The sequence below is a fragment of the Pollicipes pollicipes genome, unplaced genomic scaffold (assembly GCF_011947565.3).
Source record: "Pollicipes pollicipes isolate AB1234 unplaced genomic scaffold, Ppol_2.1 Scaffold_5724;HRSCAF=6776_pilon_pilon_pilon, whole genome shotgun sequence".
Taxonomy (NCBI): Eukaryota; Metazoa; Arthropoda; class Thecostraca; order Pollicipedomorpha; family Pollicipedidae; genus Pollicipes; species Pollicipes pollicipes.
In genome coordinates this window covers 44,403,184-44,428,083 of record NW_023596746.1, presented here as the reverse complement: position 1 = coordinate 44,428,083, position 24,900 = coordinate 44,403,184, and the positions used below count along the sequence as shown (strand labels likewise).

At 54.2% G+C, this 24,900-nt stretch overlaps 2 protein-coding genes across 4 annotated transcripts in view; both read right to left on the bottom strand.

Moving 5' to 3' along the window:
* Positions 1-2,018, bottom strand: part of LOC119103096 (uncharacterized) — a gene marked incomplete at its 3' end in the record, with an annotated part of 9,814 nt that extends 7,796 nt beyond the window's left edge. Inside the window, exon 1 of the mRNA XM_037226545.1 lies at positions 2,013-2,018. Within this exon, the coding sequence (XP_037082440.1) occupies positions 2,013-2,018 (6 nt within the window). The remainder of the gene's footprint in view (positions 1-2,012) is intronic.
* Positions 2,019-5,077: 3,059 nt separating this feature from the next.
* Positions 5,078-24,900, bottom strand: part of LOC119103793 (receptor-type guanylate cyclase Gyc76C) — a 60,503-nt gene continuing 40,680 nt past the window's right edge. For all 3 annotated transcript variants that reach the window (XM_037227448.1, XM_037227446.1, XM_037227449.1), the window contains 12 exons: positions 23,903-24,054; positions 23,165-23,273; positions 21,034-21,105; positions 20,270-20,435; positions 15,848-16,003; positions 15,267-15,379; positions 14,785-14,885; positions 13,735-13,875; positions 12,176-12,299; positions 9,121-9,219; positions 6,920-7,064; positions 5,078-6,497 (listed from right to left, as the gene is read on the bottom strand). In XM_037227448.1, coding sequence (XP_037083343.1) covers positions 5,566-6,497; positions 6,920-7,064; positions 9,121-9,219; positions 12,176-12,299; positions 13,735-13,875; positions 14,785-14,885; positions 15,267-15,379; positions 15,848-16,003; positions 20,270-20,435; positions 21,034-21,105; positions 23,165-23,273; positions 23,903-24,054 — 2,310 coding nt within the window. In that variant the 3' untranslated portion in view covers positions 5,078-5,565. The remainder of the gene's footprint in view (positions 6,498-6,919; positions 7,065-9,120; positions 9,220-12,175; positions 12,300-13,734; positions 13,876-14,784; positions 14,886-15,266; positions 15,380-15,847; positions 16,004-20,269; positions 20,436-21,033; positions 21,106-23,164; positions 23,274-23,902; positions 24,055-24,900) is intronic.

Sequence of the window (24,900 nt, the reverse complement as noted above, 5' to 3'; positions counted from 1 at the left end):
TCTGATGCTGTGGGCCACTGCAGTCCTGACACGATGCTACACTGCTACCGCCGACCTCGCCCGTATCAATCGGGCAACACTGGCCTGTCTTGACACCCTCAGTCACGCGACAGGCACTGTCGAGCCGCCGTCGATCCGACCTGGCCCGTCCGGTCGCCGCCGGCTGGACACGACACTCTCCGGCCGCTGCCGACCTCCCCCGACACCGGCAGACCTCTCCGCCTGACCCGACTCGTGCCGCCCCCGCCGGTCTGGCGCTCAGTGCGGCGGGCACGCGCGTCACTGCGGCGACCGGCGGCCGTCGGGCCGGAGAAGCCGACGGCAGCTGCCGGCAGCGCCATCTGCAGGACGTCGCCGTCACAGATCGGGGCCAGCGCGGCCCACGCCGACCGCTCAGGTGACGCGGCGGCCCGCTGACCGCCGCCGAGACAAAGCCGACACCGCCGACACCGCCGCCGGCCGCCGCGCCACGGCAACAGCTGGGCCCAGGCGCAGTGGGACAGTGGGCAAGGGTGCAAAGAGGACGGCACGAGAGAAGCCGGGCGATGGGCAAGGATGCGAGGACAGCACGAGAATAGCCGGGCGATGGGCAAGGGTGCGAGGACGGCACGAGAGAAGCCGGGAGATGGGCAAGGGTGCGAGGACGGCACGAAAGTATCCGGGCGATGGGCAGGGATGCAAGGACGGCATGAGAGAAGCCGGGCGCTTGGAAAAGGCGCTGAACAGACGCTGCGAGAGGAACGAGTGTGGGGATCTCAGTGGAGCCGATGGGAAAAGGTGCAGAAAGGAGTGTCATTGTTCAAATGCGTGCAAGAAGGCTAGAGGGAAGAGGTGTAGAGGCTTCCGTGGAGCAGCACGGCATGGTGCAGTAAGACCGATGCGGGGAACGGGTGTAGCGGACAGGGTACGTGTGCAGGTGGCGAAGTAAGTCACTATAAATGACATGGGAGAAACGGTGTGCAAGACATTAACTTCCACTAATTTATGGGTATATCATCAATATTCAGTGATGTCCGGTAGCCTCGAGACCTCTCATGACCTGAAAAACGAAACACTCCACCCGAGATTAAAACGAAACACCCACGTTTAATACAAGGCGCACATTTATTGCTGCTCTGTTATACGGCTTCCCCAAATCTCCAATAAATGCGGATATTACGGTACTACACTGAGCAACATCTGCAGGGGGAGGAGGCGGGGGGGGGGGGGGGGGGAGCGGGAACGGCACGGGCAGTGCATGGCCACGGTGATGGATGGTCCGAGTCTAACGAATATTAATTTCCGTCGTTGAGTACGAATCGTCTCTTGGCGTAACCGGTGCATGACGCCCGTGATCAGAACACCTGGCCTCCCAGCGATCGGCGCTGCCAACTGCTGGCTGCGAGGCCAGCCGAGACGGAGCTCAGATTCGACGGCAGCCGCACGCCCTCGGCAGGTGCCGGAGTTTGTGAGACATGGTTCGTACATGAAAATGTGATGAGCGCTTTCCGTGGTCTGTTTGTTGCGACGTACCTACTTCAATGAAGTTTAAACGTTTGCGACGTTTGCAGTCGTAGTCTTCGCCACATTAGCTGGCCACAGGTGACCAGTTTGCCGTTTGTCCATACGTGCTTGCGTGTGGGAAACTGGTCGGATGTCTTCGAAACATCACACTGACGCATGGACTTTGCGTCCATTTCTCTTATCGTATCGACCACCACAGCTAGTTCTCGCTGACCACCACAGCCAGTTCTCGCTGACCACCACAGCCAGTTCTCGCTGACCACCACAGCCAGTTCTCGCTGACCACCACAGCCAGTTCTCCCTGAGCACCACAGTAACTTCTCGCTGACCACCACAGTTAGATCTCGCTGACCACCACAGTAAGTTCTCGCTGACCACCACAGCCAGTTCTCGCTGACCACCACAGTTAGATCTCGCTGACCACCACAGTAAGTTCTCGCTGATCACCACAGTAAGTCCTCGCTGACCACCACAGTAAGTTCTCGCTGACCACCACAATAAGTTCTCACCGACATCGCGACGGCCGCCGCACGCTCACATTATCGCGGCCGATGACACCGCCCAGAATGGGGACCATGGAAACCGACGCCGCCCTGCCAAACGGCGCTCCTGCGGCGCTCCACTTGGCCGGCTGGTCCGTTTTTCCGCGTGAAAGCAGATACCGGATCCACTTTTTATATGATTTGGTGTGCAGCGCAGGACCCACGCCCATCGTCAGGGTGCTGCGTGAGAATGCCTCCGTGGGAGTACTACGCCGCTAATGTTGACCGTGGCTCCCCGCCGGCGACGCGTACAAACCACGGGAACTGCCGGGTAGTCGGCAGATCACGCGAAAATGCTAAGTTCTGAGAACGGTTCCATACACGTGTCTGCCAGGTTTACGGTTTATGCTGGCACAGGTAAGCGGCGTCTATCTTACTACGACACATTATTTACACCGACTTCTTTCATCTTGTATTTAGTATCTCAGTGCTCAGTCAGACAGTGAAGGAAAGCCTTCTTAGCGGTTACACAAAATGTGCAGGACAGACACCCTTCAGGCCAACCGGGACCAGGATCCCAATATCGCGGGCGACGGGACGACGGTCCGGGATCCCAGCCTCCCTCACAACTCAGGTATGTTGTAAACACAGAGCTCGTATGAGGAGCATTGCTGTCTATTCTACGCAGCCAGCATGTGTCTTAACCCACGGACCTGAGCCCGAGTCGGAATCCCTGTATCGGGAGCCCGATGCCTAGTCATGGGTTAACCACTGTTAAATTGCATGAGTTCGATGCCGTGTTTGGTTACTGCCATGGCGCCTAAGCCCGACTCGGATTGCCAAGGACTTCAAATGAAACAGGGCGGACGAACACGTCACCCAACCTGACCCAACTGCAATCGGCAAAAGCTTTACGTGAAGTCGTTTCAAGTCGCCTTCGGAATACTAATTAACGTGAAGGCAAGTGCTGATAGCGTTAACGGAGCTTGAGTAGTACGCTATAAACCTGACGCAGTCTAGTTCTGACTAATTCAGCATAACCTGACCCAATCGAAATAAACCGGAATAAACCTGGTGTACTCACCCAACACAACCCAATCTCTTTCGCCATGTGGGTTTTGCTATCACAATGCGATCTTCAGTCACGGTTCAAACTTTTGTTTGCTCACATGTTCCGCGTCCGAGTCAAGGCAGGCTCCGGCTGTCTGTTGCGCGTTATCTTCCGAGGGTCGCATTTCAGCGGCTGCGGTTGTCAGGACTGCTGCTGTAGTTTTCTCATGGCTCGTAGAGCATTTCACGCGGTCGTTGGGTGTACATGGCGGCATCAGCTGGGGCCGTTGGGTGTGTGTGACGGCGTTTACTGCGGCCGTTGGGTGTGTGTGGCGGCACTAGCTGCGGCCGTTGGGTATGGTTGACGGCGTTAGCTGCGGCCGTTGGGTGTATGTTGCGGCATTAGCTACGGCCGTTGGGTATGGGTGACGGCGTTTACTGCGGCCGTTGGGTATGTGTGGCGGCACTAGCTGCGGCCGTTGGGTATGGTTGACGGCGTTAGCTGCGGCCGTTGGGTGTATGTTGCGGTATTAGCTACGGCCGTTGGGTATGGGTGACGGCGTTAGCTCCGGCCGTTGGGTGTGTGTGGCGGCGTTAGCTGCAGCCGTTGGGTGTGTGTGGCGGCGTTAGCTGCAGCCGTTGGGTGTGTGTTGTGGCATTAGCTGCGGCCGTTGGGTATGGGTGACGGCGTTAGCTGCAGCCGTTGAGTGTGTGTGGCGGCGTTAGCTGCGGCCGTTGGGTGTGTGTGGCGGCGTTAGCTGCGTCCGATAGGTGTGTGAGGCGGGGTTAACTGCAGCCGTTGGGTGTGTGACGGCGTTAGCCTGCGGCCGTTAGGTGTGCGTGGCGGTGATAGCTGCGGCACAGCGCCGGTAACGGACGTCACGTCTCATCACCCCTGGAGGGCATTCCTGGTCAGTCGCGCGCACGTGGGCACGTCTGGCCTCGCGCAAGCGCGCAAAAGTAGCACCTTCCTGCAAGGCCGGTGTTTGGAGCAGCGTTCTTTACAAGATGCCAAGTCTACGCCTCATCGGTCTAATCTTTCAACGCAACATGACCGGTGAACTCACTCCTAGCAAAACGGCAAAATACCTAACAGCTGCAGTGCGTCACATCATCGTCACCTCTTGCCACACACAGCTCGCTACAGTAGAGTGCAATATTCCAACCGATATTCTCTTAATGTTAAGGACGCATGGTCTTTTAAGATGTACTATTCAAATGCGTACATCAAAATGCCGCACCGGCCAAGCTCCACCGCATGATTTTCAACTCCCATCCGTCGATTTTCCCAAGAATGACGCCTCCGGGTAACGCCAGGGATGGACTGACATTCCGGTGACACCAGGAATGGAATCGACGTAGGACGCTCGAAACGTTCATGTTTTGTCTCCTTGCAAACGATTTCCTGTCAAAGCATTAGCCTGCTGCACTGCTGACCACAAAGTCTCCACAGTGCTCTGTCCGCTTAGGGGACCTCAGTGTGTATGTCTAGAGCAGAATCTGCCGCAAGTTCTGTTAATCTACAGTGAACCTCAAAAGCTACGAACGGCCAACAAAACAGGCTGCTCCTAGAAGCAATATCACGAAACGAAAGACGCGCCTCATCGTCGCCACGGCAGTACTGTGAGGAACGGGGACTCCGGGTCTCACTGCGGCCAGCTGATGATGCTAAGCAGCAGTCGGAAGCTATCACCCACTTGACAAGGCGCTTTGATGCATGTAAGCTGGACGCTGTCATGCCACGCACCGTTCCTCTGCGGTGTGTTCGACCGAGAGGCTCTGTGTAGGTGCCTAAAGTCAGCTGGCCTGTGACCTTTGAGGACGATCAAAGATTGTTCTAGGCACCAGCTTCGCAGTGTTTGCGATCCCTTGAAAAGTACCAGCTGATCGGTCTGGTAGAGCCTGTAGGCTGCCCCACAACGGACGGATGGACGTTCAGTGTGTACACTATTAACGTTTGGAAACCAAATTCCATCCAGCATTGCTCACGCGTGACGTAGTGCCAAGTGTGACATAGCCTCTGAACTATATTGCGCCTGAAACTTTATTGCATTTCATTCACGCTATCACCTCATGGAATTTTCAAACTCATCACCGCGGCCACCACGCCACTGGTGTGGATGATCATGATATATTAATTACAATAAACATGCTGCAAATACAACAAACGGCAGCACAGGTAAATACATCAAACAACAACTTCGTGACAAATATCGTGTGTGATGAGATGTGCACTTGGGCGGCCGCTTCGCCGCCGCCTCCTCATGAACACTATGGAACTGCCTACACCCCGCTGGGCCGCCGGCGCGCGCGGGCCCCGGCGCGTGTTGTCCCTGCCGCCGCGGCGCGGGAGCCCGCGCCGGTCGGGCTCCTCCCAGCCGGACCACAGCCACATGGCACTCAAACGAACGGGGCGCACACCGGCGCCGGACCTCGCTGCGGGGCCGGCCAGCGTCGCGCCAGCCCCGCTGCCGACCGCCGTCTCCAGGGCTATCACACGGCGGCGCCGCGGTCGCCCAGCCGCGGCGCATCACACGGCCGTGTCGTGGCTCGAGTGGAGGCTGTAGCCGTTGTGCTTGAGCTTGCCGTTGAGCGGCATGGGCGGCTCGAGTCGGTGACGGCTGAAGAAGCGCCGAAACCAGTCCTTGAGGCAGTCCCAGGCGGGCGGCGCGGCGGCCGGCGGCAGCGGCACCACCACCACCGCCTCCTCCCCTGCTGCCTCGCCGCCGCCGCCACCAGCCTCCTCACCCTCCGTCTCCTCCGCCTCCTCCTCATCAGCCAGCGCGGCCGACTCCAGCTGGGACGCCAGCCGCATTTGCAGCAGGCGCGGACTCGGTATGAGCGGCTGGACCTCGCCGGGCGGCCCCAGGTCCTGCGGCGGCCCCAGGTCGCGACAGTTGCCGACCGAGCGCGAGTCGCGCCGGTGCGGCGGCGCCGACAGCCGCGGCGCCGGCCGGAAGTTCTCCAGGCTGCGCGACTCCCGAATGGGCGGCAGTCCGTTCGGTCGGTGGAGGCAGCGCGGCACGGCCAGCCGGTTCGGGCGCTCCGACGACCGCGATGGCGCCGGACTCGGGGCGCCGCTGGTCGCCGCCGCCGAGCCGCGTGTGCGCTCGCTCGGCAAACTGAGGGTGGACGCACACTGCGCCGCCGTGCCGTGACACACGCTGCTGCGCGAGAAGAGTGGTGGCAGCGACGGCAGGTCGACACGCCGCCGCTGCACAGTGCCGGCGTCGGCGCCCAGCAGCCAGTGCGTCTCCACTAGACCCTTGCCCTTCATGGGTACGGGGCCGCGCGGCTCCGTCCGGTAGCCGCCGAGGCGCGCCAGCGTGCGGTGACACCGGTCCGATATGTGGATGCGCAACGGCTCGCCGGTCGACTCGATGCGCGAGGCGGTGTTGACGGTGTCGCCGAACAGACAGTAGCGCGGCATGGTGAGTCCCACCACGCCGGCCACCACCTGACCTGCGGGGAGGGTAGGGGGGGGGGGGTCAGCGGCGTGTCGCCGGACCTTACGTCACAGGGAATCACTGGGGGCGCGGAGAGGCCGCAGAACAGCACGGAGTAGTTTAAGATGCAGTTTGGATGTGACGATGCTGTCTGGTGACGTTGACACCGCCTCCATGACGGGTGGATGATGAAGATTACAGCCGGCCTGCCTTCTCCTGGTGCGACGGAGTTCAGCGAGCAGCACGCCATAGATCGCCGCCTCAAAACTTGGCCCTCCTTACTGAGCCCATATAGGTCCAAACTCTGTTGAGGGACCTCCGCCCCAGTCGGGGCAATGGCTCACAGCCTGAAGCTCCCAGTCCATCCAGCCCTCTAGCGCCCCCCCCCCCCCCCCCGGTCCCTCCCCTCCCCCCCCCCCCCCCCCACCTACCACCTACCGGTATGCACCCCGATGCGCAGCTTGAGTTGTTCGCTGGGCCGGTGCTGGATCGTGTGCTTGCGGATCGCCTGGAGCAGGCTGAGCGCCATCGAAGCGATTTCGCCCGCATGCCGGATCCCATTGCGTTCGGGCACACCTGACACCTAGCGGCAAAAGAAAGAGTCAGTAGCTGCTGAACATGATACTGAATGCGCAGCCGGGTAGAGCACATATAAACACGTTTTCTGCGAGTTTTACAGGCAACAGGCATTCGGAGCTTTAGCAGGAGTTTTGGCTCAGTCCTAGCAAAATCTGTGTTTGGAAGCAGTATCACAGACCGATAATACTGTGTAACATCACTTTTAACACGCGTCCGGGTGGCCTGCTAGATACCATTTGCTCTGGTGGGGGGTCAATTTGACCCCCCTAAGATCTCGGGAACCAGAAGAGCTAGAGACACCAAATTTTCAGGGTGTATTGACCTATACGTGAACTCACTTAAGTCAAAGTTTGAGGTTCCTAGGTTGCAATCTTTGGCTCTTATAAGGTCAAACAAGGTCAAATTCCAGATTGGTCTCCGAAGTGTCCCCACAACCTAGATAACTGTTCCTAAGCAAAAGATCACATGCTCCACTAAGGTCAGTGACCTTGTTTGACCTTTTGAAGGTCATGGTGACCAAAATGATGGAAGACTGCTCTGAACTTTGTATTTGAATAAGCGATACAGATTACGCTTAGCAGCATGTTTGTAAAAACAAAACGTTGGCCTGGGTCCTTTTATGTCAATGACTTACTCTGACCTCTAAGAAGTCCATGGAAGATGTATAACGCGGTTCCTGCTATCAGTAAATTTGAAACGAGCACCAGAAAATATTCCATGTAGCAAGCCATAGCGTAATAAAACAGGTTGGCTATGACCTTAGTCTGACCTTCATACCTGACCTAAGGTCAACATAATTTGCTCCTTCAATACTTGTGTTACCTGAGGAAGCATCTCGGAGATGTATGGCTTCGCCTAATACTACGTTGTTGCATCAGATTGAACGATTCTCCAGAAACGGACTTCGCTGAGACCATAGCCTGACTTTGACCTGCCAGATGTCAGCAACCTCACAAATCATATCCAATTTTTTGTCAAACGATCTGCTATTCAATTGTCTACAGCTATGCAAAATTTGGCGCCGTTCAGAAACCATTCTGGAAGAACCTTAGGGGGTCAATTTACCCCTCCCCACCCAAGCGCGTGTTAATAGAGAGATTGTACGGGGTTTTCCATAAAAAACTGAGCTGGATCAAGACGCAGGTGGGTGAAAGTTCTCGAAGTACAATGGTAGAAGATTCATTCTGGAAACAGTTTCATCCGCGCGCGCGAGGTGGCCTGCCAAAGTACGCAATGATGTCACAGCATACCCTTTATAATCAGCTGACCCAATGCCGTGTATCCGCCAGGCGCCGAGACAAAAAGCTCGTTTAGAGCGTTTAACGTTAAACATCTACATCGGTTAACGTTACGCATACATAAGGTTTAACGTAGCACTAAAGCGTTAATCGTAAGACCTATCGTTTTGTATCGTATTTCTAAGGCGCACTGTCCTAAAAATGAACCGTCGGCTATGCTGAGAGCGCAGTTCGCCCATGAATTGTTAATGAAGCCACGTGATTCGTACTGTAGTCTTCGACCAAAATCTTGCACGAGTCCTTATTTTTTTGCCAAAATATCCAAAACTTCCCGCCGTCCACCGCTAATAATCAAGAAGTTAGCGAATGCAATGAACAACGGAATAGCTCTTATAGTGTACTGACCTAATGGCGACTGAGAATTATACACACGACTGCATTCAGTTCAGAGAGGATACCATGAATGCCATACAGCCGGCAGTCGAAGCGCCCGAAAGTCCCAATTACTACTACCACTACTCAGAAAGGAAACCTGTACAATTCCACTGACACTGCTGCCCGCGAAGGAAAATAACAATGCGTACAATGAAGGGAAAGCCGCGGAGGAAAATGCAGGGAAAATGTAACTTTAACCAAAAGTGCAGGCAACCAACAAAAAACAGCATATTTCTAGCTTACCTGCGCGAAAACAAGCATTTCGTGGTGTACAAATGTGATGCCGCGTTGGCATCCAGATGAAAGGCACTTGTGAAATAAAATGAATTGCTGAGTTTAAAACGATACAGAAGACGCAGAAGGTTCCACAACGGTCGACCAACTTACGACCATATATGCGTCACCGATTGTTTCGACTTTGTAGACATCATAGCCCTGTATGATGTCATCAAACAGGGTGTACAGGTCGTTCAGCAGTTCCACCACCTGAAATCGCAAATAAAATGGATGAGACATAGGCACATTTCCCTTCGATCAAAACACAGCTCAGCAAAACATAAACATTCCGCGGGCAGCCTGCATTCATCTGCCCTTCCTTCCTCTGCGCCCGTTTCATCCTGCGGTCCCGTAGCCCCGTCTCACCGGCCCGTTTCATCGTGCGGTCTCGTAACCCCCGTCTCACCGGCCCGTTTCATCGTGCGGTCTCGTAACCCCGTCTCACCGGCCCGTTTCATCCTGCGGTCCCGTAACCCCGTCTCACCGGCCCGTTTCATCCTGCGGTCCCGTAACCCCGTCTCACCGGCCCATTTCATCCTGCGGTCTCGTAACCCCCGTCTCACCGGCCCGTTTCATCCTGCGGTCCCGTAACCCAGTCTCACCGGCCCGTTTCACCCTGCGGTCCCGTAACCCGTCTCACCGGCCCGTTTCACCCTGCGGTCCCGTAGCCCCGTCTCACCGGCCTATTTCATCCTGCGGTCCCGTAACCCCGTCTCATCGGCCCGTTTCATCCTGCAGTCTCGTAACCCCCGTTTCACCGGCCTGTTTCACCCTGCGGTCCCGTAGCCCCGTCTTACCGGCCCGTTTCACCCTGCGGTCCCGTAGTCCCGTCTTACCGGCCCGTTTCACCCTGCGGTCTCGTAACCCCCGTCTCACCAGCCCGTTTCACCCCGCGGTCCCGTCACCCCAGTCTCACCGGGTGCATGCGGTGACCCTTGGCCAAGAAAAGGCCTTGTAGCCAACGTACTTGGGAGGTCCATCAGAGCGCACGGCAAACCCTGATATGGCGCTGCAGACCGCGCAGCAGGTACATTCTTTACAATTTGGCGAACTCCACGCGTCAGTGCTATGTTTCGAAGATATCCGATCAACGAGGTGCGCGCGTCCAACAAACGGCAAACGAAATGTCGGGTCCAGCCAATAATGGGACAAAGACCATGATTACGTAAGCGCTTGGACGTAAACGCTTGAACTTGGAGTTATCCCGCGGTGTAAGCCGCAGTGAGTCGGTAACACAAGATGAGCACAGTGCTACCGTATTTCTACCTCCTTCCACGTGTCTTCTTACTTCACCTTCCACGTGTCTTTTTACTTCATCGCGTTGAAAAGGTCATTACTGGTCACAAAAGCTGGGCTTAAACGCATCACAAGGTCATTGCTGACCACAAGAGCTGTACTTAAACGCATCACAAGGACGACCCGCATTCGCCAGATCTGTGCTCGCACCAGCTTCATGTGTCGTCCTCCAGTTATTTCGCAGCGCTGGTAGCCAACATAATCTTCAACGACGCGCTTCACACGTCGGTTGTAGGGAGGGAAATCGAGACACACCTGCTCATTACTTTGATCTGACATGGCCATCTTTTATGTCAATCTAATAAAATACTCACTTGGCCCATTTTGCGCTATCACGAGCAAATCATCCAACCGTATGATAATGCTTTGAACGCGGGCACCGAGCACGTTACAACATGTGGAGACGGACTTCAGGCGTCGGCGCCTCCGTAGACCACACCGGGTGTAAGTGTGCACCACTTTGTTTCATACGTTGAGTCGATAAGGCTTTCTTGCTCGTGTTTCCACTCAGAGCGTCTCGGGCGTCTCAGCTAGGCTTGTCGGGCCGCAGTGTCACCTTATATCGATCATCGATATCCGTCCGCTCTTGAAATGACTAACCTCACAGCAGCTTGTCAACGATATCTATCCGACTTCCACCAAAGAGCATTATGACACCAGAGTACTTCACGCTACCCAAAGCCGGAGAGATAAAAGCATCTGAGTGCTTCCAACTGCAGTGAAGCCAGACACCCGACAATATTGGGTGACCATGCCTGGACCGGCGAGAGGGCAGCTGAGGCCATGCCTGGACCAGCGAGGGGGCAGCTGAGACCATGCCTGGACCGGCGAGGGGGAAGCTGAGGAGCAGCCTCAGTTTCGCCGCCCAGATGCTGGTGACCGATGGCCCAAAGGCGGAAACATACAGCATTCAGCTTCCTTTACGGCATCAGTCAACGAGCTTTATGAAACTCATTTTTAAGTACTCATTTTTGACAATGCCGACGAGAAGTTTGATATCCCAGTTCAACCTTCCATTTTGTTCCATACTGATGGCATGGCCTGTGGCCACATCTTTACAAAATCGTGGAAGACGGCCGCTGACCAATTTGACAAAGATGACCCAATTTCAACGTCAGCCATTCTGTGAGGCTTTTTTGAATAACGCTAGAGCAATCTGAACTTTAAATCATCTCCCTTTGCTGGTCCGCTAACACACACTCCCGAACACATGTTGCTGGTCCGCTTACACACACTCCCGAACACATGTTGCTGGCCCGTTTACACACACTCCCGTTTACACACACTCAAAGCGACTGTCACCGGCCACCTGCCTCCAGTGAGCACAAACAAGGCCTATAACTCGCGTCTACCCAGAAACTACCATCGACAATGATGTAGGCACGAAAGGTCACTGCCAGGTGCGTTCACAAAAAAGTAGAGAGACATGAACTGAAACACTTGTGTGAGATCATCAATCCGACTGAGAGGAGAGGCCTCATCCATCGGCAGTCGCCACATATGTGAACCTATAGCGGGGACGTCCCCCTCCCCCTCCCCCTGCACGACGAGACGCGCAAGCTCGATCAGTCCCGGCAGTGGGTCACGTGTGGGGCCCGCCAGCTCCAGCAGCTGGACAAATGTGAGCCACCACCAGCCCGGATAGGGGGAGAGGTCACATCTGGGAGTGGATGCCTCCAACTCCGCCGGAGGAGATCAGACCCCATCCACCCCGGTTCCGACAGCAGGATACTTGCTAACTAAGTAGCTTTGACAGGGTTAGGAGGGAGGGACAAACCCACCGTTCGTGAGACACATGTGCACTCTACCGGACAGGTGGTGCAGGGGGTGGGGGTGAGGGGGGCGGGTAGAATACACCGGCGTGACCCACTTGTAGCGGCGAGCTGTCGGCTGAGATCTGTGTGAAGCCAACGATGTCGCTGAAGTAGATGGTGACTGAGTCGAACGTCTCCGGCTGGACGGGGATACCCCGGGTCAGGTTGTACGCCACCGGCCTGCCGGCGGGTCATACGCCGTCAGACCGGGCGCCGGGGTCACGCGGCGAACGGCCGCCTGGCAGCGGCGCAACGCTCCCGGGCCGGCAGCGGCGGCGGTGACGGGTGAAGGGCACGGCAAAGACGAGCTCCGGAGTCCGGAGCTTGGGAGCTCGCGACCTTGGGAGTTCGAGAGTTTGGGAGCTCGAGAGCTCGGGAGCTCGGGAGCTCGGGAGCTCGGGAGCTCGGGGGTTCGGAAGTTTGAAAACTCGGGACCTAGGGAGTTTGAGAGCTTGGAAGCTCGAGAACTCGGGAGCTCGAGAGCTCGGGAACTCGAGAGCTCGAGAGCTCGGGAGCTCGGGAGCTCGGGAGCTCGGAAGCTCGGGAGTTCGGGAGCTTGAAAACTCCGGACCTTGGGAGTTCGAGAGCTTGGAAGCTCGGGAGCTCGGGATTTCGGGAGCTCGGAAGCTCGGGAGCTCAGGTGCTCGGAACCTCGAGAGCTCAGGAGCTCGGGAGCCAAAGGAGGAGTATCCCGTAAAACTGAATGGTATCGAAAGCGTACGGGGCCTGTTCAGCACCATCGTCAGGTCAGCCGGCACAGCACCAGCACGGCAAGGCCAAAACAATCAGATACCGCGAGTAATATTAGGGGCACATTATCGCCCGGAAAGTGGAACGATGTGATATGATATGAAGTGTTTTTACAACCAGTCACAAATAGCGTGCACACAATGCCCCGACTATCAGCCAAGACGGGTAAAAACACACACGTCCGGCCTCACGGAAGACTTTTTATACCCAGTGGATAATCGCGCTACAAGAAAACCAACAACATCGCTCTGCCATACACAGAGTAAAAAGATCATGTGCTATGACTTGTAATGTGACACATGACTTCTGGCCTTGCGGGACGGTACTGCTCGCACGTGATGTTTTCGCCGCACTCCAGTCATTAAAAGTGGCGAACGTTGCTGGCCGCTCGGAGCAGATCACCGACTGCCGCCCCAGCGCCAAAACAAGCTCAGCTCTCAGCGGAGCGGACGTTGCTGGCAGCTCGGAGCAGGTCACCGACTGCCACCCCAGCGCCCAAACAAGCTCAACTCCTAGCGGCTGTTCTATAAGTTTTCGCCTCCGAACGTGCTGTGCCCAAGCGACCTGACCGCCCAGAGCTTCACCTTCACCACTCGCGGCGCCGTCTCTGACGGTGGACTATATGACATAAATTTCGATGACACTTCCGCCTTCGGCTCAGCTTAAATGTCCAGTGCGTTGCAATCCCATCTACCTGCATCAAACACGTAAGCGTTCTATGATGAACACAAATCAGCAATTGTGAGTATCATCGTGTGCTTTCTGTGAATTTTGCAAACGATTCTCGTGGAGGTTAGCAAAAAACACTCGATTTAAAGTGAGTGAAAACGCCGAGCAAAACATTCCGATGTTATATAAGTCTTACGGTGGCAGCATGCGATAGAGAAGAGCCTCCGTCTTCTGCTTCTCTTCATTCAGCAGGTGGGTGCGCTCCCTCACCAGATCCTCCAGGTTGTTCGCATACTTCTCCATTTTCTCCATCATTTGGTTTACCAGATTAACAGATCTGGACAACGCATACCAAGTATGAACACAGCAAATCATGTAGCATGACTTGACCTACACTTGATGTACGCTTCTTAGGGCAATGCCTGCATTTAATGAAGAGGTGGTGTCAGCTCCGTCGACCCACAGAATTACACCTGATCCGGGAACAGCTAACGTATTGATCATTCAAACAGCTTACTTCTTTCTCCGAATGACCCAAAGAAGAGCGCTGAGAAACCTCTTGTTGACTTTGGCCACGCGCAGATCCATGGCAAGTAACAGAGCAGCAGCAGCGACAGCGCTCGCCACACAGATCTGGCGTAACGAACGCCTCAGTACTACTGAACAGCTCATAAGTCACGAGCGCCTCAGCACCACTGACCAGATCACAAGTAACGAGCGCCTCAGCACCACTGACCAGATCACAAGTAACGAGCGCCTCAGCACCACTGACCAGATCACAAGTAACGAGCGCCTCAGCACCACTGACCAGATCACAAGTAACGAGCGCCTCAGCACCACTGACCAGCTCACAACGCAAAGATGGCACAGATGGCCCAAGAGCTACGGAGAACAGGCTGTCTCAACACTGCAGGCACTTCTCAGGCTGGCGAGAGTAGCAGGCGAGCAGAGGAGGCAGGCATCTCAGTCGAGTCACGAGGTCATTCAACAGCTGATCCGAAGCCAGCCAATTAGCCAGCCCCACCGTGATAAGTCCGAGATGACACGTGCGGCCATATCCATTGTCCGGACGGGAGAGAACTTCCGAGTGGAAAGAGAGGCCCATTGGCTGTGTCTAGTGCTGGCATGCACAAAACCTGCACGGCATGCACAGCAAAAAATTGGGAGTTCAAAATGTCCAGACGTTACGGCAAGCCATAACCTGGCGGCGTGTCATCGGGCAGTGGAACACTGGGCCCATGCTCACAGTCCGGAGCGGAGGGGCTGTAGCATCTTCTTCACGTCCAGAAATGTGGGCCTGGCCAGGTCAGACTCGTTCCAGCACTGCTGCATGCACTCCACCACCAGCTGCCGGGCCAGAGCGGAGAAGGTGACACAGCTGGTGATGGAGACGATGATTCTGGACATGGCAGCGTATAACTGCATGGCTACATATCCCACGTATTCTTTCTTTTTTTCTCATGAAAGGAGGCATTAATGATTATGGCGATGGCGGTACCTCCTGCTCTAGGCAACCATTAGACGCCGCTTTACAAAAGTGAGCGTTGGCCCTCACTCTGCTACGGTGGTCAGATAACCTGCCCTCAGCGGAACCTAATCTCCATCTACCCCGATGACACCCACCACCACCACCAGACGAGAACTCTTCTAGCCCTCCTGCCCCCGACAGCCGGCAGCTCTCCAGACATCCATGACCGATATCTGGTCCGACACCCGGCATCAACTGACCTTCTCTGACTCTGCCGGCATGTCGGGAGGCGGCCGCAGACAGCCGATGGAGGGCCGGAACGGCTGGTCGTCCGGCCCCGGCCCCGGTCCCGCCTGCACCCGCTCCACGATCTCTGCAGCACAAGCCGACACCAGGGTCACCCGCCGACACTGGGGTCACCCGCCGACAATGCGGTCACCTGAGGGACGCCTCAGAGCCCGTCCCTACAGCGGGCACGCGATACACGCGTCCGCCACGGGCACACGAGAGTGAGGTGTCCGCCGCGGGCACACGGCGAGTGAGGCGTTCCGCCGCGGGCGCACTGCGCACACGAGACGTGGAGCATGGGCCGCGGGAAACAGCTTGCGTATTCATCATTTCGGCGGAGGTAGGTCAAGGGTCGGGAGAGGGTCAAACTCACACCATGTGTGCAGAGCAGGACGATGAAGAGGAATTTCCGAGCATGCCTTGACCGCAGCGCAGCAGCGCCTCCACCATACACTATTTTGACATGCGAGGCCGACGGTGCTCGTGAGCATGGCACGGTCCGTCCTCCAGCTAACCCCCTAGGTTCTGCGCCCGGCGGTCGGTGCCTGCTCACGTTTGGGCTCCTCGCGCGGCGCGCTGCTGCCGAACGGACCCTCGCGGCACATGATCTCGTGCAGGATGATGCCGAACGCGTACACGTCGTCCGCCTGCGAGCGGTGCGGCGCTGTCGGTGGCGAGCGCAGCTGTTCCGGACTCTTCCACAGCTGACCTGGCGGGGGGGGGGGGGGAGTCAGCAGGAGCTGGGCGGACCGCTGCACTCGTCATACGATGCTTGGCGGTCAGCTCGAGAGGGGGATCCGGCGCCAGGTGGTGGCGAAGAGAAGCGATGGCTCATGCGTAACTGACCAGTGAACATTTTGGCCTTTTCATTGCTCTGCGTCTGACGCGGTCGTCCGACGTAAGTTGGCCGCGTTCAGTGGCTCAGAAGAGGACACGTTTGACGGCGTCGTGTCCCGCCAAACTTCAGCCGGACATAGCCATAATGATAGCCATCAGCACCATGAAACGCCTGTCATGCCTGCTGTAAGCAGGGAGGCATAGGAACCTGTCTTGGCAGCGGGAAGCCAAGGTCTGTGCATATGACGTCAACATCGTTGAAAAACGCTCTAAGCTCTACGTATTACCCGGGGAGGAAGTTTTTGATGGATCATAGACAACTTGTGCCCTAAGACAGCGCGCGACACGCACTTCGATAACACACAAGATGCACTTTAATACGAACATAATTAATGACCTAAGTCACTCTCTGCGATCTTTCAGCACATGGCACGCATGTGCATCTGAACAGCCCAGTCCAGCTCCGCGCGCGCTGACGAGGCGCTCAGCCGGTTTGGCACCAATTCTTAACACGCACTCCTATAGGCTCGATATATATATATATAGCACTCCTATAGACACTCCTATATAATTGAATAACACGCACTCCTAACAGGCCTATCCTACAGAAAGGGCTCTGGCGGGTGGCCTGCAAGGCTCATGTGTTCAGAGCCCTTTCTATAGGATAGGTCTATTTAGCCTATCCATAGTCTATTCCATAAGCCAAATCATAGCCCTTTCCATAACCGAGCCCGCTTTGTAACCGAATGATTTTCACTATTTTCACAATGTCGACCGCATGTCACAACATATGAATTCCAACAAGTCTGCCACACTAAACATGAGGTAAAAGAACAACTCTAAAAAGGTATCCTTCCTGACCGAAAGGAAAGAACAACTATGCACAAAAATATCTTGAGCGAATTGTTCATGTATGCCGCAGCCACTGTCACGAATGACGAAGGAACTCTCGGCTAACCTGATCCTTCCATATTTGTCATCTTCCAACAGGCTGATGCTATTTGCCGTTGCACGGAGGCATCGTTTTCTCCGTCACAGCTCCCCTGCCCACCCATTATACGACACCTTCACGGACACCGTGAGCGTTCCGCTCAGACGTGCCGCCGTCGTGTGTGCCGGACTTGTGCCGTGCAAACTTGTGCCGGACTTGTGCCGTGCAAGGCCCAAATGGCAAAAACCACTGGATATCCAGCTGGTGCCGGCGCTGAAGCTTAAAAGGGTGCACGTGGCATGAATCAGCCAGTCTGAGCTGGTGCAAACCAGTTGGAAATCGAGCACGTGACGCGAGGATGGTTCATGGAGGTGCTTCTGTCGTAAATCACTCGAGGCGCTGATGCCAGGAGCTTGTGTTGTTCTGCTGAGCGCGAAGAGTGTCATTTGAATTGCATGGAAGGCAGTTTTCAAGATCCGAACCTCGGACCTTTCAGGCGTTTTAGATGGTGAGCTTCAATTTAATCTGGAAATGGTGCGAGCCACAAACCGGGCAACGCAAAGCATATGTTATGTTGAAAGAGAGCATCAGCATAATTCCTCATTTCTCATTTATGTAACATGTGCAGCATGACAGTGTATACGTGACCACATGTAAAGTGAAATCGTATTAGTCAGCGTAAGTGATTCGTTAGCCTTCGGACAGCCAATGCCTTAAAAAGCAAACTTTTTACAAAAAACAAGAACAAACAAAAAAGCGCTGAAGCCGCTGCAAAAAGCGTTTCCGTCGGGCAATAAGGGGGGGGGGAGGAGGGGGACAACAGCCCGGAATCGGCACGTGGCTCACCGGCGATACCGAACGTTGGGGTGTACCAGCTTTTTGCTCCCATCGTGCCTGGCGGGGGGCCAATGCAGATCGATACCGTGTTACCTATCGTCGTGACCTATCAGCAGCGGCAGCTGAGTCGCCGCAGTCGCTCGACATCGTGACAGCAGGTGTGCGAGGGCGGCCCAGGCCGCTGTCGGGCCGCGGAGGCCACCACCTGACGCGCCCAGCGGATCGGGGCTGGGGCCACCACCGGTCCCGGCACGTCGCCCGCGTCCAACGCCCACACGGCTTCCATAGGATGTGCCGTATTCTGCAAGTTCTTGTGCGAAGTTCAGTCTGAAGTCCAAGGATGCACCAACTGTCCGCTCAAAAAGGCTAAAGAAATCAGGTCGACCAAAAATTTTGGGTTTGTTTTTATTTCAAATATAAAAACCGCTGCTGCAATAATGCCACTAACAATAGCCCCACTCATCGCTCACCTCGCTGCATTCGCTCACACGAAATAAACGGAAAGGAAGAAAGCTACCGTGGGCAAGTAATGTGTATCCCAGGCTTTCGTGAATACAATTTTAATGAGCACTTCAGATTGACCCAGCGCAATCAGCACATGATGACAAAAGCGGCAGACGTAAAACGGTGACCCAAAAAAGCTACAAACCGCGAATGTTGGGAAAATTGGTGCTTGCGTTCCCATATCACATTATAAGCCCCACGGCCTAAGGAATAGGTGGCAGCGTACGCCATGGGATTTCTATCTGTTTCAACGACGAGCATCTACTATCGTGATCAATCAACAACCTGTTTGTGTCATAGAATCAAAGTGTTTTGTATACGAACAGCATGAAATAAGTTGAAATACATACAAATTTGTGACATGACAGAATGATATCAGCGACACAAAAAATCAAGAAGTATTTTAGCACCTGTCCATCCAATTTCTCCACTCATTTTTGGAAAATTGTGTAATTCCAAAATACCAAGATGTGGTGCAGAATTTCTGCAGTAGTCGCTGTAAATAAACTAACAGCAGCAGCACCACCTAATCTGTTGATCGATGTTGTCCACGTACGGCTTGTCAAAGTACCTAAACTGTTCTTAAGTCAACGTTTAACATAGAACACACCGAACCCACGCATCTGAGAAGACATCCGGTGCACATGCAGTTATTACGCAATTTAACTGGTCGATGATGTTTTATTGCCAGGATTTCTGAAACTATAATGAATGCAGAAACAGCTCGCGACCACTGGTGAACTATTGGAGATCAAAAGATCTCCTATGAGGCCTGACACGTGAGAATGTCACTCGAGGCTGACATCGCCCACATGAAGAACCCTTTTCAGCAAAATGGCAGGCTTGCTGATAATTTTTTTGTTGACATTGCAATGAGTTACTGCGTTCTTCGTTCAACGCAAGCTCTTCTTACCAGTGCCGGAGAAGCATGCAAAAATACCGTTCCGAAGTAAAACTGACGGCACATAGCACACAACGTAAACAGTGTACACAAACAAAACATAAAATTAAAGAAGCAACAAAAAAAAAAACACAAAACACTTCATGGATATTTGGGTCAGGGCTTGGCTTGTCCCTGCTGATCCACCTCCAGCCCGGCCCCCTCCCCCTCTTCCATTGGCTTGTCCCTGCTGATCCACCTCCAGCCAGGACCCCTCCCCCTCTCCCACTGGCTTGTCCCTGCTGATCCACCTCCAGCCCGGCCCCCTCCCTCTCTCCTCCCATCCCTAGCTCCCGACTCAACTACACAAAGGCTGTCAGAAAATTCGTCCGCAGCGTTTCCGATCTTCGTTCCTGTTCCCGTCTCCAATGTTCCAGGTCAGACCCGTCTACATCAGTGTCCCTACGGCACACTACACTACACCTACGGCACATCGGTCACAAAAACTTCGAATCGCAGCACGCGGTAACTGAAATAAGAATCACCGGCGGAAATGGTGCATAGACGCACGAAGAGGTACTCGAGACGTGCCATCCAAACAGAAGTCTCGAAAAGCTGGGCCTCGCCGCTGCGCGTGGGCGGCCAAGGCCATCTAGAATCGCGGCGCGCGCGCCGCCGACACGCACGTAGCGCACGGTTGTGGGCTGACCGGTCCATGCCGTCCATGAAATGGCCCTGCTTATCGTTTCAGCCCTTTCCGTGTTGATGAAAAAGGCAACAAAACGTCCCACCTGTACAGAAAAGAATCCCATGTCCGTGAATTCAGGGTTTTATGTGATAGGGTTTCACGATTTAATCAAACATTTCACTCTACTGGTGCTCCATAAACTGCGCGCCTCGACTTCGAGCAGCCAGATGAAAGCACTGCTACCAGCTGGAGCCAAACACATCTGAGGGACACCGCGGACCGGAGGGGCAGGACTCACTCTTGTAGTACTGGTAATCACACTCGCTGTCGCGGTCTGACATCGTGCGCAGCTCGTGCAGGCCAAAGTCAGTGACCTTGAGCACCCATCTGGAGGTCACCACGCAGTTGGACGATTTGAGATTGCCGTGCATGAGCAGCGTAGAGGTGTGCAAGTACAGCATGCCCTGCAATGGTCAAAACAACCGATCTACTCAACACAGAATTTGCATAATTCGCATGACGACGCCAGGTCTATTTGGAGCGTTCCTGGCGTTTGTTTTTCATTCAAGTGTTGACAGCAGATTCTGGTCATATTTACCTAAGATATGATGATCTATACCCCGTTTTCTGGCATGTGAATTCGCTTTTATGTCAACTATTTGGCAGCCGGTCTTTAAGTAACAATCGGTACTTACTAAAGCTTTTTATATGGCCTACCAGCACATTGAAGCGCCAAATGTAGTAATGACCGTACTATAGTAAAGTATTGAAGTATCATACCGTTGCAGGTCGATCAGTGGGTCGGTCGGTCAGCCAGTCATTCAGTCAGTGTTCCAATATTCTACGACACTAAAATGTCCTTACAAAATCCTGTCAGGCTAAAAACTTGAGGGGAAAATTATTTAGGGAACTGGACTTTCACTATTTCGGTATGCACGTGAACCTCACCGTCTAACATGAACTCTAAGATTTTGATCGCATTTAACTCGATTATAAATCAGTTCTCTCTTTACTGGTTACAGTCATCAGCAAAAGCCTCTCGCAAAATCGAGCACCACTTACCTTAACCAAGTCGCGGATAAGTTCGGCGATGAACATATATTCTAGATTCAGCTCGTCTCCTTCCAGTATATCCTGTAACAGATTGCGGCTAGTAAGTCCCCGCCAGGAAAATCGTCAGGAACGTCGAGAGCTAGGGACAATGTACAAAGACCTCGAACTCTTCGAACTAAGCACGATGGAAACAAAATTATCCAGATGTACCGTAGTGGCGGAATATCGATAGCTGAAGAACGTAGAGACCTGGGTACAAAGAACAAACGCATCAAAATCTTTTAGCTAAGAATGATCAAAACAAATGTTATCAAAACGCACAGGAGTGACACGTGCCTGGGAATGTTCCTTTTATCTAATCTAAGGGACGTCCATGAATTATGCAAGCCATGCCCCCTCAAACATACAACGGATTCTCGGGAGGATAGAAATGGGTGGAAGTGGGAGTGAACTTGTAACAACATGATTTTTTTCATTTATATCGAACGTGCCAAACGTTCCATGGAATGGATCGATCTAAGACGGCACCTTCCTTTCCCCCCCTTAGGAAAAAAACTTGTTGATTTTGTTTGGCCGCCCCTACAGAGAACTGCAAGCTTCCCGACAGATCTGGCTTGAACTTTACCATGCATTCAGCCACGTCTCATGGCTACCCCACGACCTTTATATAACGTGCTCGTGATGCATGGACATGGACATTGTGCAAGTTCATTTTCTTGAAAACAACTGAGGGCATCGAGAAAACTAGATTTCCGGGTGAAATCAATAGCATTTTCTTAACAATCAACAACCGACTGACAATAAACCGGCCAAGCTGGGCCACGGAGCGCCATGACTCAATAAAGCAGTGCTTGGCTCCACGCCGTACCACCTGGCAGCCTTTGAACACCGCTGGACCGGAACACACTATGGCTCGCCATTGTCCTCCGCGCAGGCACCGACTTATGTCGACCACACAGACGCGGCTTAGAGGCCGTAAGGGGTATCACGCGCTGATTTGTCGTTTGAGAGCTGGACAACTGCCCGGACACACAACACTTAATGACATGATGAGGCGCGAGTTACCGGCAACAGCAATCCCATCTATCCTGGAACCCTTTGGCATCGACCGGGGAGACGGTAAAAGGCGTGCTGGGATGACCATATTTTCGTTTGCCCGCGATAAGAGCCCGGTATGGGATGCCAAACGCACCAACACGTTTGCCGCCTCCATCCTTATGCCTCCCGCGATAGCCGCTGGCACCGCAGTTAAGAAGCCGGATGCAGAAATAATAGCAAATGCTCGAGTCTCACTCAGCGGTTTCAGCTCCGACCAATGGCCTTTGAAAACGGCCGAGTTTGTGGCCAATTGATGAAAAATGTTGTCGAAAGTCTTGTGGCCAGACTGATTTCCTCGTCGGGCGGCAGACGAGAGAGTGACTGGCTCTGGCAAAGTATGGCTATTGCCATAGTCCGAAAGAACGCAGCCTCAGTGGCACTCACTTTATCCGGCTTTGAAAAGGAAGAACCTGTGCACGCCCATCCCAAAGACCGCATGCCGTGACAACTTACAGCGTCGCCAAAAGAAGTGACCAGGAACGCCAAATCCCCCACCAATGAGATTGGTGGGAGAGCGCGGCCTACGACACGGACACTCCGCCTTAATGGCGTCCAAAACATGACCTGGTGTCGACCTAAACGCCGTAACTTGAGGGGGTTATGGTCCCGCCATACCTTCCATACCCATACCCACTTGTACGCTATACCTTTACTCAGCTATAGTCCCGCCAGCTTATCGCTTTTGTACACGCTAACTTTAGAAGTGTTTCCGTGACTCACTAGATATTGCAAGATACAAAAATTGAACTATCACGCTTACCGCTATTGAACACTTGTTATATTCCCGAGAAACGGCTTGAATCAGTGTTCAAAAACTCATCATTAAATTACAGATCGCAACATCATTACGCATAGCTGATGTTACATATCGTGTGTTACTTTCCTCCTCGTGGGACGAAAATCCCATTTCGTTGGCGGCCATCCACACTTCACGAGCACACTACTTCAGCCATCTTCGCTCTCATCAACAATTTGCGTCCGCAAGTGACCATGAGTGAAATTCATCAACACCACTACTCCCCCCCCCCCCCTCTAGGCATACCGGAAGGCTGCCACGGGTGCAGTAGTCGCTGACGATCTTGAAGCAGCTCGGTTCAACGACGCCACCCAAGAAGGAGTTGACGTTTTGATGACGCAGTTCACGCATCGTGCTGAAACAGGCGACAGCGGTACACCAATGACGTCAGCCGGTGACAGCTGTGCACCAGTGACGTCAGCCAACGACAACGGTGCATCAGTGGCGTCAGCTGAAACAGGCGACAACGGTTTACCAGTGACATCAGCCGGCGACAGCGATGCACCAGTGACGTCATCCAGTGACGGCGGTGCATCAGTGACATCATCCAGCGACGGCGGTGCACCAGTGGCGTCAGCCGGCAACGGCGGTGCACCTATGACGTCATCCGAAACAGGCGACAGCGGTGCACTCGTGACATCAGCCGAAACAGGCGACAGCTGTGCATCAGTGACGTCAGCCGGCGACCTGCCAAACCTGACCCACGGCTGGGGAAAAGGGCGACCTCAGGATGGCCACGGGCGAGCCCCCTTCCCGCGCAAAGAAGTGAGCTGGACAATCAGTTCTGCCGCACTCGTATTTGTTACCGATAATCCTGAGCAGAGAAGCTTAAGACGTCTGCAATGCATGTAAACGCCTTCAAGAATCGACTTTATTTGACTTGTAACCCCGGACGCACTAGAGCTGTGGTCCGATCTTTTTTTGTAAAGGAGCCCACATTCTGTAATGGACCATGCACTTTCCATGGAAATACCATGTTCTTACCGTATTTCCTTCATCACGGCGCGCGATATGTCTACTTTCTTGCTGAAGTTCAAATTCTGTATCCGCACGGTGATGCCTCTGTACCGCCCGGTCAGAGTGAAGATCTGGCCGAACCCTTTCGACTCGTACGACGCTATGCTGGCTTGACTGAGCTGCAACACGGAGAGACGAGACGTCCAGCCAACAGCGGACGCAAAATGGCACATCCAGCCAACGTCGGACGCAATAGCACGTCGAGCCAACATCGGACACAACACGGCCCGTCCAGCCAACATCGGACGCAATAGCACGTCCAGCCAACATCGGACACAACATGGCCCGTCCAGCCGGCCTGGCACCGGCCGGCGAGCACGGGATCGCCGTCGCCCGGTGCACAGGGCACACCGAGGTCACGGGGAGTGGGGCGCCGCGGCCGCCAGCCACTTCATATTTGTACTGGTTTGCGGCGAGGGTGACAGCTTAGCACATCGCCAGTCGGGAGCCAGCTGCTCAGCCGACCATGGCTGTATCAACGGCAAGTCGGCTGCTGTGTTCCGTCACGGGTGCGTTCGTCAATTTCAATGACGAAACAATGTTAGCTTACCGCCATGGTTTGCCGTTGCAGATAATGGTAAATGTTGAATCAATTTACACACATATATATATATGTATATACATATATATATATATATATATATATATATATATATATATATATACATATACATACACGAGGATAAGAGATGTGTACATGCTATACAAAAGCGGTGCAGTATCCTTGTTTAGATCCACCGACACAGAGGCACACGCGCACGCACTCCCACACCCGCACGCACGCATGCACAAGCACGCCCGCCCGCACACCGCTCGCTCGCACACACGCACACACGCATGCACACACGAAAGCACGCACGCATACATGGACACGAACGCCACACACCTCAACAAATGCTGTCGTTGAACCTTTCCAACGCAAGGTCAGCCACAATGAAAGAGAAGACAACGTTATTTTCTCTTCA